The sequence below is a fragment of the Dipteris shenzhenensis genome, chromosome 2 (genome assembly GCF_047967505.1).
Source record: "Dipteris shenzhenensis isolate YYH24624 ecotype China chromosome 2, Dip_SZ_1.0, whole genome shotgun sequence".
Taxonomy (NCBI): Eukaryota; Viridiplantae; Streptophyta; class Polypodiopsida; order Gleicheniales; family Dipteridaceae; genus Dipteris; species Dipteris shenzhenensis.
This window is the reverse complement of record NC_141597.1, coordinates 64,630,419-64,645,532: the sequence shown is the minus strand read 5'-3', so window position 1 is coordinate 64,645,532 and position 15,114 is coordinate 64,630,419. Positions and strand designations below refer to the sequence as shown.

General features: G+C 45.3%; 1 protein-coding gene across 1 annotated transcript in view; it reads left to right on the top strand.

Moving 5' to 3' along the window:
* HGO (homogentisate 1,2-dioxygenase) overlaps positions 1-14,819 on the top strand; it is a 51,475-nt gene extending 36,656 nt beyond the window's left edge. Inside the window, exon 9 of the mRNA XM_087390823.1 lies at positions 14,444-14,819. Within this exon, the coding sequence (XP_087246949.1) occupies positions 14,444-14,650 (207 nt within the window). The 3' untranslated portion in view covers positions 14,651-14,819. The remainder of the gene's footprint in view (positions 1-14,443) is intronic.
* The last annotated feature ends 295 nt before the right edge of the window (positions 14,820-15,114 follow it).

Genomic DNA, 15,114 nt, shown 5'->3' with positions numbered 1-15,114 from the left:
ATAACGGGTTCAGAACACAACTTTTGCTTCAACTCTTCAAAAGCTGCATTTTCCTTTGGTCCCCACCGAAACGGTATAGCTTTCTTTTGTAAAGCATGCAAGGGAGAAGGAATTTCTGCGAAGTACTTTATAAACCTCCGATAGTATGAACACAACCCAAGGAAGCTTCTGACTTCATGCAGATTTTTCAGAATTGGCCAACTCCTTATGGCCTCAACTTTTCTAGGATCCACATCCTTTGACACTATATGACCGAGAAAATGAATCTCATGCATAAAGAACTCACTTTTCTAGGTGTTTATTAATAGCTTGTGTCTTTTCAATTCTTGAAACACAATAGTGAGGTGTTTCTTGTGCTCCTGCTCATTTTTAGAGAACACAATGATGTGATCGATGAAAGTGCCCACAGACTTTTTGTGTGCTCTAAAAATTATGTCCATGATTCTATTGAAAGTGGCAGGTACATTAGTCAAACCAAAAGGCATCACAAGGAACTCATATAAGCCAAATGAAGTGCGGAAGGCAGTCCTGTAGACATCTTCAGGCCGTATCCTTATCTGATGGTATTCACTTTTAAGGTCTATACGACCGAACATTGAGGAACCTTCCAACCGATCCAATATATTATCAATGCGTGGAATTGGAAAACGGTTCTTAATTGTGACTTTATTCAAAGCCCTATAACAGAGGTGGCTGTAACAGCTACACCAGCGGTGGCAGTAGATCCAGAAGTGGCTGTAGCAGCTACACCAACTATAGCAGAGCAGAAATGGATGCCATAGAGGAAGGTCAAAGATCCGATCCTCAGACAATACCCCAAAATTTTTTGGTAACCAGCAAATGTTTCACCATGTATGACCACATGGGATAATTGGGTCCATTGAGCTTGTCCTCAGCTGAGAACATACCCATCCAATCATTGAAATGTCAAAAAACGTCGAAATCGGACCTCAAAATGTCAAAAAACAGTTGTAATAGGGAGGTATATTAGGCGGTGAGCTTCTTGGAATTATATCAATTTGATGATCCTCGGGCCTCTTGGGAAGTAATTCTTGAGGAAGTGCATTTGAGAAACAATCCTGAAAATCTGAAATAAAAGCAGACCTTTCTCTATCTAAAGCAGAAAGAGTAGAGCCTTCCTGAATTGGTTGGCTGTCCTCTTTGATAAAAATCAAGTACGCTGAAATATGACGCTTTATTACATTGGAAATACAAGAAGCTGAAACTACAGGGATGGACTCCCCTTTCAACTTTACATCAAGTACATGATTTTTGCCTCTATGAGTTAAAGAAATCTTCTTGTTTCTCATCTGCACATCAGCCCCCACCCTGTACATCCAAGGCATCCCAAGCAAAGCATCACACTCTGGCAAAGGCATAATGTAGAAGTCCTCTGCATCCTGATATCCCTGGATATGCATCCTTAACTTGCCAATGATAGGAGTGACAGGTGTGTTGAGTTCAGGGTTGGCCATATCACACATGCCGGATGCCCCATTTCCTCAGGCTTGATGTCAAGCCTTCCTGCCATATCAGGAGTTATGAAATTTGCCTTTGTCCCAAAATCAAAGAAAAACAAGCAATTCTGATTTCTGATTTTGCCCCATGCTCTACACATCTCAATCTTTTTCATTTCCTCTTCATCATGTGCATGTGGCAAACTCCCAATCACATCTGGAAGAAGTCTGCGGAAGGTTTAGGCCTTTTGCCCTTCTCTCCTTTGGATATAAAACATTTGTTTTGCTCCATGAGTGACTTTTTCTCTTCATCAGATAACTTGGTAGGGGGCTGTTTATTAGGCTGTCCACGTCTTTGACCAACTTTGAATTGGGCTTTTCCTCCCTTTTGAAACGGTCGTTTGCCATAATTCTTATTTTCAGATTTGATGTCCTTATCTTGGTGTTTGGCAGCCCGTTTGTTGTCTTCTTTCTTGCTGTCCATAAAGCCCAAATTCTTCTCCTGCGTCCATGCATATGCTGTCCTTGCATTCTCAATTAATTGAGTCATAGAACCCACCTTGGTTTTGATGCAATAATCAGGTAGCTCACTAGGCAATCCACAACAGTACCTCTCTATTTGCTTTTTCAAAGAAACATGCTTGTAAGAGCTCAATGGCAGTAAAACATCCCAAAACCTCTGTGTATAATCATCAAGATTCTTGCAAAGTTTGTATGATAAGTCATGCCAGTGTGAAATTACTTCAACTTGAAAAGTTGGAGTAAGCCAAGTAGAAGAGAACACTTGCTTAAATTCTAGCCAAGTAGCAGGTGCATCTCCATGAAGCATAAGGTTGGTGTACCACTTAAGTGCATTGCCTTTCGAAAATGTGGCAACCTTCCTCATCTTGGAGAAATGCAGCATCAAACTGTTGAAGGAATGTGAGAGCTTTGTACCTGTCCATGTCACGGGGACGTGAAGTTAGGAACCGTGACTTACTTTGGCTTAGGGGGCTAGCCCAGGGGAAGAGACACTTCCCAGAAGTCCCTAGGTGCACACACTAGGCCTACTTGCTAGGGGCAAGGCAAGGCTTAGAGGGGTCATAAAGTTAGGCCCAAGGAAACCAATGTTTCATTGGTTAGGAGGGGTTAGGATTTTAATGTGAGGGGCAAACCAATGTTCCATTGGTTTGCAAGGGTTAGAGCTTTAATGAGGGGGCCACGTGGCATTTCCTCATGCATACCTACCCTCTTCCTCTCCTTCCAAGGCCAACGTACGTTTCCTATGGGGGGGATTCATTTTTCACGCATTCTTTTGGGGAGATCACCTTTTCCCCACGTTATTGGCTGTTGCACGATTTTGGAGGCTGCTCCTTTGCTCGCATTTTTGGCACGAATCCCAAGGCGCTTTGATCGTTGGCTGTACGGAATCCTACGCACGTTGCATGATGTACGGCTATTGCACGCTCCTCGAGGTCACCGTACGGCTGTACGGACCTGCTGCTGGTGATTCGAGCCGTACTGCTGTACAGGCTGGTGATTGAGGCTGGCTGCAAGTGTACAGGCTGCTGCACGGATTCCATAAGTGCTGCTGTACGGTGCTTTCAACGCTGCTGTACGGATTGCTAGCCTGCTGTACAGACAGAACTTTTGATTGGCACGTGAGCCAAGGTGGCTGAATTGCATTCATTGCTGGCTGTACGGGAGAGGTACACACCCCAAGGCTGATTGTACGGAGTATTCATCGCTGCTGTACGGAACGGGCCTGCTATACGGATCAGTTAGTACGCATCCCAAGGTGTGGCTATTGCTGTACGGACTGTTTTCACACAGCCCAAGGCTGTTTTGGCTGTTTGTACGGCCCATTTAGACTCCCCAACGCTCATGGCTAGCTGCTCTCCTTCTCTCTTCTGCCAGTGATCCTCTTGCTCTTTCTCTCTCTCAGATTCCAGCCCGTTATCTCTCTCTTCCCTCCCCTCTCCAAGCTGTCATTGCCTCCTGTTAGCCTCCACATTGGATCTATTGCCCATGGAGGTTTCCTAGACCGGATTGGAGTTCCTCGGAGCTGATCTGGGGCTGGATTGAAGTTGTCTGAAGCTGGTTTGAGTTCTCTTGTCACTATCCCTTTCATGTGATTGCATGTGGTGATTTTTTTAAAGCTTGTTGTTGTTCCGTTTGTTGTTTGGAGTTTCCTCTGGACCTTACAGGCTTAAGCAGACACTCAGTTACAGAGGGTGTGCCTGGGAGAGTGCAGAGGGGCAGTGTACTGCATTTGGAATCCTTGCGGCTGCTAGAGCATTTCGGGAAGTGTCTGGATGCCTGGTCATTAACAGTTGGTTACAGTCTTTGTGGAATGCTTGGCTACTTTTATAGTTGGCCATGGACAAATGGTGAATGCCTTAGCTTTGCCTTGGCACTTGGGTGCTAGTGTGTGCACTAGGATGGAATGCAGTTTATAGCCAAGGTTTGGCTTGGACAGTGGAATTGCCTGTGGGGCAGAGCACAAGGGAGAGCCCTTGTTGTATGTACCAATTTCATTCCTAAATAAATAAGTAAATACCGGAAGGGGCACCAAGTGTTTGGGGCCAGTGTGGTGTCTTGTACTAGGGGCACTCTAGCCTCCATCCAGTTATTTCTCAAGTTGTTTCTAAGTGGTATTGTTTAAAGTTAAGTGGTTGGAAATGATGCAATGTGGCTGTGAATAATGAAAGTGCAATGCAAGTTATGGTCTACTGCCCTTTAGGAAAATGAAGGCCAGTTACAGTGGTTCCATTGCTGGGATATCACCATCTTCCTACAAAGGTGAGCCCTAGGAGTGTTGGGTGAAGAAAGCCCCATTGCATTTTTTGTTACAGCCATATCATCAAGAATCATGTCACACCGCGAGAGATCACTGACTAACTCCGAGCAGGAAACAGACAGCTTTGACGAGGCGCACAATACCAGTGAGGGTGAAGAAGAGCAAAATGATGAGGGACAGCATGTTTCTCTTGAGCATGCCACTGAGGATTCGCAAGACGAGGTGGATGAGACAGAGGAGCTTGATCCCAATGCCCTTTTTCAGTTACAAATGCAAAGTGCAGTGGGAGCCCTGTCACAGTTGCAATAGACTTTCTTGGAGATTATGCAAGCTTATTCTGGTGGACAGCCACCAGAGATGTCCACAGTCACCCCTGTAATGGGTAATGTCAATACTTTTCATTCAGTTAATCAAGGACAGCCTGGTACATACTTGGGTAGTTTCCAGCCAGGAATGCAGAATTTGCAGCAGCATATGGAGGGTGGAATGCCCCCTGCAAATGCCAATATGATGTATGCAAACATAGGGATGCAGCCTGGTATGCAGACAGGGATGCCAGGAATGATAAGCAACACTTGGAGTGTGCCACAGATGCAAGGAATGGGATCTGGAATGGTCAACCCCACCATGGGCACAGGCGATATGGTACAGAATATGGGATCCACGATGCCTCCACCATATTTACAGCCCCCAGTTTATGATAATCTTACTCCCAAAGGTAAGCTGAAAGATTATAAGGAGGGAGGGCAGCTATGAAGTTTGAAACCTTCAATGGGATGCAGGATAGATTGAAGGCTCTGACATTTGTGCAACAGTTTGATGCTGCCTATTCCGGTGGTCATTTCACAGAGTCTTCCAAGGTACGAAAGGCAGCCACCTTCTTGAAGGGTAACACACTCCAATGGTGGACCAATTTGCTTTTGCAGGGTAAAGCCCCTAACACTTGGATTGAGTTCAAGCAAGTTTTCTCATCTGCTTGGCTCACCACCGCTTTTGAAGTGGATATAATGACAGCATGGCATAAGCTGGATGCCGCAAACTATAAGAATCTTGAAGAGTATAGCAAAAAGTTCTGGGAGGCCTTATTTCTGGGAGGCCTTATTACCAGTCAGTTCGTATAGGACCGTATCATTGTCTGAGCAGGTGGAAAAGTATTGTTGTGGGCTGCCAAAGGAGCTACGTGACTATTGCACCAAGACAAAGGTCTCCAACATCTCTCAGCTGATTGAGAATGCTACTACAGCCTATGCTCTCATGCAAGGGATGACCCCAGGATTCAAAGGTAAGCAGCAAGATGACTCTTTCACGAAAAGGAAATTTGCCAAGACAACCAAAGTCAAGTTTGATGTGGACCAGCGACCTAATAGTAAGCCCAATACCAAAGAGAGATTGTCTCCTGAGGAACGGCAAGCCCTATTTGAAGCTGGAAAGTGTTTCCTTTGCAAAGAAGAGGGCCATCAGGCCAAAGATTGCCCCAATCGTAAACGGAAACAACCTATGGGAGCACAAGAAGCGAAAAAGGACAGCCACGCGCGCTAGGAGATTTGTTTTCCTTTGGTAAAAAGCAGTAATATTGGTATGAATATTTGTAACAGCCAGAAATTGGAGAGTCTCCTCTTTCTAGGCTGCTTTGTTATTTGCAGGATGTTTATTCCCTGCTAGCTTTGCATGGTAATTTGCAGGAAGGTTCTTCCTTGCTAGTTTTGTTGATTTTTGTATCAGTCAGAAGATGGAGAGTCTCCTCTTCTAGGCTGAATGGTAAATTGCAGAATAAGTAGTCCTTGTTACTGTTGGATTGCTCTTGTTGCCCGGCATGGCTAGAGCAGCACATCCATGTATCACATGCCTGTTTTGGATGCTTTTGTTGCCCGGCATGGCTCGAGCAGTAAATCCATCTAGTACATGCTAGTTGGTTTTTGATTTGAACCATGAGACAAGGATCCAAGTCTAGCATAGATCGGCTGAACCGATTCAGCTTGTGGTGATGCAAGTCTGAAAGGATATCGAGTACAAGGATCCAAGTCTAGCATAGATCGGCTGAACTGATTCAGCTTGTGGTGATGCAAGTCTAAAAGGATCTATGTTCCATTATTGCCATGCGTGTGTGGTTCAAGTTATTGGAGGCGAGTGAACTAGCAGATTTCACTCATGAGGCACTTAGACACCGCGAAAGGATACTCCGAGCACGGAGACAGGAGCAGACTTCTTCCTCGGTTGATCCCTCTCAGAGCTCTATCACGGAGTTCTTTCAGCTAGATCACATGGATCCCAACGAGACGAGGCCTCGACATGACCGTGACCCGGAACCCGTGACCCGACAGCTCAGACAGAGGGTCGACACACAGATCACACTTGGAGACATCCCCTCCTTATTTAGAGTTGGAGCCCGACTGACGGGGGTCACAGTAGCCTTGGTTAGACGTAGGGCTACGACCAAGAGACGTGCCAGGACCGCACCTCTGAGTGGCCGACAGCACTCTATTGCTGACTTCATGCCTCCACTGCGTCATCCATCCTGATATCTTGCTATTGCTGGGGATGATGATGATGATGATATTGATGATGATGCTGAGATTGATATATAGTCGACCACCGACATCACTATGTTGTACATAGGACTTAGTACTGCCACTCTACATTTTGGCATTTTGCATTTTGCATTGGTATGGACGCTCGTTTAGTAGCTCCACTACCACAGCTCGTTGTATCAGGATTTTCACAGTCTCATAGACCCATCGGTCTTCCGAAGACTTTAATAAACTTTCTTTCTTTCTTTCTTTCAGAGTGGTCTAGTCCACTCAGTTGTTGTGCTTTGAGCTGACTTCGGTTGTAGCTCCTTTAGGCTCAGCAAAGCATAGGTCTGGAGCATTGCCTGATGCTCAAGGGGGTAGTTCCTCCACCCCCTTGTCAACAGACAGGCTCACGATATCTAGAAGTCGCTTGGTGACATTGTATGTCTCACCCGAGGTGTTGTTTGCTGACAATACATCTGCTACGGGACTTCTATGATGAGTGTACTAGTCACTCCACACGGATGATGCATTGATATATGGACGGACACGCGCGCTCTCCTAGACCATATCATCATTGCTGGTGGTTTTTGTTTATAGCAGCAAACTTGATAGTTTGTTGTTTCAAGAGGAGGGTATGTCACGGGGACGTGAAGTTAGGAACCGTGACTTACTTTGGCTTAGGGGGCTAGCCCAAGGGAAGAGACACGTCCCAGAAGTCCCTAGGTGCACACACTAGGCCTACTTGCTAGGGGCAAGGCAAGGTTTAGAGGGGTCTTAAAGTTAGGCCCAAGGAAACCAATGTTTCATTGGTTAGAAGGGGTTAGGATTTTATTGTGAGGGGCAAACCAATGTTCCATTGGTTTGCAAGGGTTAGAGCTTTAATGAGGGGGCCACGTGGCATTTCCTCATGCATACCTACCCTCTTCCTCTCCTTCCAAGGCCAACGTACGTTTTCTATGGGGGGGATTCATTTTTCATGCATTCTTTTGGGGAGATCGCCTTTTCCCCACGTTACTGGCTGTTGCACGATTTTGGAGGCTGCTCCTTTGCTCGCATTTTTGGCACGAATCCCAAGGCGCTTTGATCGTTGGCTGTACGGAATCCTACGCACGCTGCATGCTGTACGGCTATTGCACGCTCCTCGAGGTCACCGTACGGCTGTATGGACCTGCTGCTGGTGATTCGAAGCAGCCGTACTGCTGTACAGGCTGCTGATCGAGGCTGGCTGCAAGTGTACAGGCTGCTGCATGGATTCCATAAGTGCTGCTGTACGGTGCTTTCAATGCTGCTGTACGGATTGCTAGCCTGCTGTACAGACAGAACTTTTGATTGGCACGTGAGCCAAGGTGGCTGAATTGCATTCATTGCTGGCTGTACGGGAGAGGTACACACCCCAAGGCTGATTGTATGGAGTATTCATCGCTGCTGTACGGATCAGTTAGTACACATCCCAAGGTGTGGCTATTGCTGTACGGACTGTTTTCACACAGCCCAAGGCTGTTTTGGCTGTTTGTACGGCCCATTTAGACTCCCCAACGCTCATGGCTAGCTGCTCTCCTTCTCTCTTCTGCCCGTGATCCTCTTGCTCTTTCTCTTTTTCAGATGCCAGCCCGTTATCTCTCTCTTCCCTCCCCTCTCCAAGCTGTCATTGCCTCCTGTTAGCCTGCACATTGGATCTGTTGCCCATGGAGGTTTCCTAGACCGGCGGATTGGAGTTCCTCGGAGCTGATCTGGGGCTGGATTGAAGTTGTCTGAAGCTGGTTTGAGTTCTCTTGTCACTATCCCTTTCATGTGATTGCATGTGGTGATTTTTTTAAAGCTTGTTGTTGTTCCGTTTGTTGTTTGGAGTTTCCTCTGGACCTTACAGGCTTAAGCAGACACTCAGTTACAAACGGTGTGCCTGGGAGAGTGCCAGAGGGGCAGTGTATTGCATTTCTAAGTGGTATTGTTTAAAGTTAAGTGGTTGGAAATGATGCGATGTGGTTGTGAATAATGAAAGTGCAATGCAAGTTATGGTCTACTGCCCTTTAGGAAACTGAAGGACGGTTACAGTCCTATACTCCATTATATGTCTCAAACTTGACATGAGAACTGCCATCCTTAAATTCTTTATATACATTTGATATTGGCTGTCCCAAAGATGGCTGTATTTTTGCAGCATTCCCTTCACTAGGGAGAGCCATGCTTGGCTGAACATTAGGCATGGGAGCATATGCTGTGGCTTGCATAGGCGGCTGCATTCCCACATTGTCATACATGGCTTGCTTTCTATGCCCAGTTGGCGGTGAAATCAACATAGCATCAAACATAGAATCTGTACCAAAATATTTAGGTTGCTGCCTCAAATATGGCTGAGGTGGCTGAGCCACATTTATGGACTGCACATTATTATTTTGAGGAGTAGAAGTACCAAAACCAAGGCCTTGTGCTGGCTGCTCATACTGTTGCACTGGTTGTACTTTTTGTACCTCTTTCTCAAGTGCTCTTTTGGGGGATTCCTCTCTGTTGAAAGTTACTTTTGGAGTCATTTTTTATGGCTGTCCCTCATGGGAAACTGATGCATGAGTGTGCTGTCTGCCATGAGAAGCTGATGCATGTGTATACTCACTCTTTCCGTGCTTGTGCTTTCTTGATTTCTTCTTCTTCTTGGTAGTTGTTTGCATAATCTGAGCCAAATTTTGAGTCAGCTGAGTCAAAGCAGTCACTGCACTTGCAAGTTGTGCATTCAACATAGTAGCATCATGTGACTCATTGCTAGAACTAGTATCACCGTTGAGCTCAGTTGTAGCTTCATGTGTGGCTTGCTCAGAAGGCATTTTTTGTGCTCCTTGCAATTGTACACTAGCTGGATCATTGAGGCTTTCTTGCCTTCTCCTTTGAGGAGTTGTGGAGCTCTCTTGCTCATGGGTACTCACCATGTTTATGGTTGTAATATTCAGCTGTCAAAAAGTGCAGCAAAGATATCCTTCCACCAAACTACTGAGGCCCACCTCTTGAGAAAGAGTGTGTGGTATCCCGGCAATGGAACCAATGAAACCGGCCTCTAATCACTCAGAGGGCAGTGGAACTAAACCTTTAATCACTTTAGCACTTATTTACAGCTAACAAAGCATATATCACAACCATTAACCATTGCATGATCACCATTTGGCATTTACCCATTTGTTCACAAACAAAACCATTGAAAAAGGGATGGAGGCTAGAATGCCCCTGCTCAACAAACATAGACAAATGCACCCGATTGGCCCCAAACACCGTGGTGCCACTTTCGGTATTTCTTCATATTTCATAGTGAAATGATTACAAGTTGCATCTAGGAGACCTTCCCTAAAACTGAGCACGCAGTCCCAATTCACTGAGCCTTCGCAAGGCTTTCAAGCATAGAACACCATCACATAAGTGCACTTAACCCATAGGCTCAACCCAAAGGCATTCTCTTTTCCGAGTGCAATTCCATTGATTGTCTAGATGCAATCACACTGCACCCAGCTGCACTCTCTTTTAGTGGTTTCCAGATGGCATTCACAAAGCTTTTCAAAGCTCCAAAATAAAATCAGCAAAGTACCCAACCAAAGAATGACTCATGTAGCACTAGTGGCCTGGGCACCTGTGAACCAAGAAAGAGACAGCACACGAGGCCAACCAATAGCTTATGGCAAAAAGAAATTGCAGCAGCAAAATCACAACTCATCAAGCCCTGAAAACTTGAACCAAGTCCTCAATCGCCAAGAGGACATAGTAGCCAATGCCCAATTGCATTCTCAGCCAAAGAGGAGTGCAAAGGCATGAAGAAAGAGCATTTACAAGAGCCGACCAACAAGAATTCCACTGAAAAATGTGAAAAGAAGCACTTCTGTCGTGAAGAAGTAGGAGTTCTTGGGCTCAAAAGAAGCGTGCTTCAGAGAGGAATGCATTGAGAAGGTTTTGGAGAAGTTTCATCGTCGGAAAGTCCTCCAAAATTGAGAAAAACCAGTCAACCAGCACGTGGATCACTCGAAATTCAACAGAAAGTTGTAGCTTTGCAAGAGGAGAGGCCCAGGAGGCTGTAGAAGCGAAAAGGTCCAAAAAAAGACACTTTTGCAAATTCGACCAGCAAAAGAAGTGCTCAGCTTTGCCCGTTCTACCAAACACACGGAGGGAAAAGCATATCACTGCGAAGGGGAGGCAGAGGGGAAGTCATCGGGCCAAACGGAAGTCCAGGAATCCAAACGGGTGAGGAGTTATGAAGAAAAACGGAATTCAGCTGAAGGAGGCTGAAAAATTAGTCCAAAATCTCAACAAAGGGAGAAGATGAGAGAGAAAACCATACATGTGAAGCTTAGAAGGCCCAGGAAGGTCCATGAATGGCAAAGGAGCATGTAGAAGGCACTAGAGCCACTTGGAACTCTAGGGGGGCCACTGAAGGTACATGGCCCTCTAGGGGACCCATTAAAAATGCCATCATCATTTCCCAACAACCACTCTTTTAATTCCTTGGAATGCCTTTGGGCCTAGGGATTAATTACGCTTATGTGCTAGGCACCATGCCGCGTTTAATTACACATTATTAAGCCCATGCTTGGACTTTTAAAACCAAAGTTGTCACGGTCTTGAAGTACATTAAAGTACTTAGAATTTCACGCCCCCGTGACAAGCAATTTGTCTATTGGCAAGCTTTGAGACCAGATGTGGATGCCTTGTTTAGAACATGCATCATCTATCAGGTCATGTTTGACTGAAAGAAGACAACTAATTGTTGCAGCCATTGCCAATCCCAGATAGACCGTGGGAGAGCATTCCCATGGATTTTATATTTGATCTTCCTAGGAAACCTACGGGAAATGATGGCCTTTGGACGATTATATGCTGGTTCAACAAGTAGGCACATTTCACTCCGGGGAGGAAGAAAGTTACAACGGATCACATGACAAGATTGTTCATGTAGAACATCTTTAAATATCATGGGATGCCTCAATCTATCGTGAGTGACAGAGATCCGCGCATGACGAGTCTGTTTTGGTGAGGGTTCTTTATGAATATGGGCACTACATTGAAGTTTCATCTTCTTTTCATCCACAAGTCCAAAACTAGGGACTAATAGCTAGACTCGGTCTCAGAGTCTCAGAGTAGAAGTCAGAAGGTGGCCCTCTGTGATCTGCAAAAATGTTTCGTATCTATACCTGTCTAGTCATCTCAAGCCGTGGTTTGGGGCATGGTCTCCGGGCTCTCTGTATCCGGTGGGCCACATCAATAGTCACATCTCTACTAAATACTATCAAGATCTATAGAACAACAATCACATATATAATGGCAAAAATTGCTATAGAAAAGGTACATTTTGCCGAGAGAGAGAGAGAGAGAGAGAGAGATGTTCGTTTGGGAGAGACTAAAATGAAATCGTTTAGTCTTCACAAGCAGCTGTAGCTTGAATGAAGAGATTTTGGACTACCTTTTGATTAGGCTTCTCCTTTAGTGCTAGCCTTTGTCATGGCTGAGTCTTCCCTTTACCTCTGGAGTGTTGATAGAAACTCAGTACGAAGACTTTGTATAAATGGATACTCAAGTATGTGTGGGTGGGGATATCATAGTAGCTAGTCCTTGCTATGCGTGATGGAGTTTATGGTTTTCAACCTTATGAGTGACTATTATGAGATTGAAACTGCACTATTGTGTTTTTAGAGGATGAGTTTGGGCATGTTCTTGGACTCCCACGCGCGCGCGCGCACACACACACACACACACACATATATAGGAGGGGGGGGGGGGGAAGAGAGAGAGAGGCTAATGCCCACTAAAGACTATCAATATCTATGGAACAGAGTCACATATACAATGACAAAAATTGCTGTAGAAAAGGTACGAACTGCCTACTTAGTTTATCAGAAATATATCTGGCTGCCCCCTAGCTAGAGAGAAAGTGACAAACGAGGCAACAAATTGGGTATCTTTTTCCAGGATTGAAGACATCTTGAATGTAGCTCCTAAGCTGTTTCCAAGAGGTTAAGACGACTCTTGGGTCAAGTTTCTGACCTCATTAATACCTTAACTGTGTATATCATCCATAGCGAATCTCTTGGAAACTGCACATTTTACAAGTCCTGTCGTCTTGGTTAATCCCTCTTTATCTAGTGCTTTCAACATTCACCATGCGACCTGGGATACAAGGTGCGTTTGAAACATAAAAAAATCTTCTGTAAGTATCCTTACTCTATAAAACGTGCATAGGATATAATTCCCTATCATTGAAGGCTGTTTTCTCTTTGAATTTCACTCAAGTCTGCTCAATGCTTGAAAGTTGCAATGGCTCTCTTGCTATTTGGGAAGGTGTTGCATCTTTTGGCTGAGAGAGAGAGAGAAACCAAGAAAGAAAACCAGCAACTGGATTCCTCTCAGGGGAGCTAGAGTTGCCTATAGCACCCCTAAGGTCTAACAACATTCTATCATTGAGACAACATACTAGGACCATATATCAGTTTTAGACGGACTCTCTGATTATTGTCTTCCATCCCTGTAGACAGCCCATTTCCCTGCTTTCCTAGCTTCTTTGACTGTTGTCTAGATCTTTGTACCTTTCAATCCCTGGCCTTGCTTGAGAAACTCACATTTTCCCTTAGGTGATTCAAAAGTAACAATGGCATGCCTTCCAATGTTGTCAATGCTGGCCATCTAAATAGAGCGCCATACTCTGGTATGGTTTCCTTTAGATTTGTAAGACAAGTGTGGAAGCAGCCTTCACAGTACCAGTCATCCTTTGGGAGGCCCCCCATCCTAACATTGAGTGCTTTTTTCCTTGTCTCCGCATCTTCCTTAATTTCCTTGTGTATCTTCAATTTCACATCCTTGTGAGTCACATCAATCATTTTCTCATGAACTGCATCTATTACTTTCCCTTGGGTTTGAGTAACCTGTATATTGGCTGACTCACTCAAAGTGGACATCACTTGAGGTGCCGGGGAGGAAATGCATTCTTGGATCACTCCATGGATTACTTCTTTTCTAGCTATGTTATCTGTCTCTTTCAATATTTTGCCATTTGTTGCAGACGTGCTTTGAGCCTTGCAATCTCTTGCTTTTGTGAAAAAATGTGTTCTTGCATATTAAGTAGACTTATATTGCACTTATATGATTGCGGGAAGGGGCGAGCAACCTGGAGGGTGTCATTGCTGCATATATTTGTGTGTATCGTCGATCTGCTTGTGTGGACTGTCGATGTGGTTGGCCCCTTGGGGCATTGAGGATAACTTAGAGGCTGCCTTACTCTGCATCTTGTCTTGCTGCCTGCCAATATGACGGTTTTTGCTGAAACTATCCCCCAGAACCGGCCCGGGGGAGAGCCCAATTTAGAGCAGAGCTGAAGCAGAACTGAGTGGAGCTGTTCGAGCGGAGGGACAAGCGGTTGGAGAGGTGATCTGCCTGCAAGTGCTGATGGCCCCACAAGCGGCGCGTTTATTGGGAAGCTGAGGGATAGGGGGAGCTAAGCGAGGGGGAGAGCAGAGAGCTAAGCTGAGCAGAGAGAAAGAGAAAGGGGAAAGGGTAGAGAGGAGGAGCAAAGGGGTGCAGAGGCAGGGGGCTGCATGATTTTGATAGTTACAAACTTGGGGAATACTAAATTGGGCAATAAAGTAAAGGCGAATTCAATTTGAGATACCATAAATGAATGGATCGTAAATATGCTTGCATGCTGATTGTTGGGCTTCTCTCTTGTGCTATAACAGAATGCTGTTTCCAAAGGTTGTGGAGGTCCAACCAAAATTTCAGAAGAAACATTGGCCTTCATGTTTGAATCCTCCCTCATTCCCAAGGTTACGACATGGTCCCTTGATAGCCCTCACCTTGATAAAGATTACTACAAGGGCTGGGTTGGACTGAAGTCACATTTCCACGATGAAAGTATTAATGGGAATGCGCATGCTAGAGGCTGATCCAGAGGTACTCGTTCACCAGGTGTCAAACCCAAATTATGTACAGGCCATTCAGTTGAATATGGCACAAGGGTTTTCCAGCATGTTTATAATTAGCAAAGAACAAGATTGTATAGTGTCGTGTATATGTATTGAATCATTAATCTGAACTTTTTATGGCACGTGTATTTGGAAGTGGTAAATTGTGTGGGGTTGTGTCTTGATCGATGAGAGGACTAGGGAGTTTGCCATCAAAATCACACAGGGACTAGCATCCTGTTTGATTCCAGAGTCTTTGCTTCCAATGGCTATCGCTGAAAGTTACATGCATCAGCTCCCTGTGGCTCCCTGCCACTCCCTCTGCTAAAACAGCCCTCCCCTCCCTCTCCCTCCCTCTGCCCTCCGCCCTCCTCCCCCGCCCCACCTTTCCTCCCCCTCCCCTTCCCCCAAGCTGCATTGCAGTCTTCTTCTCCCTGTCTCTCAGC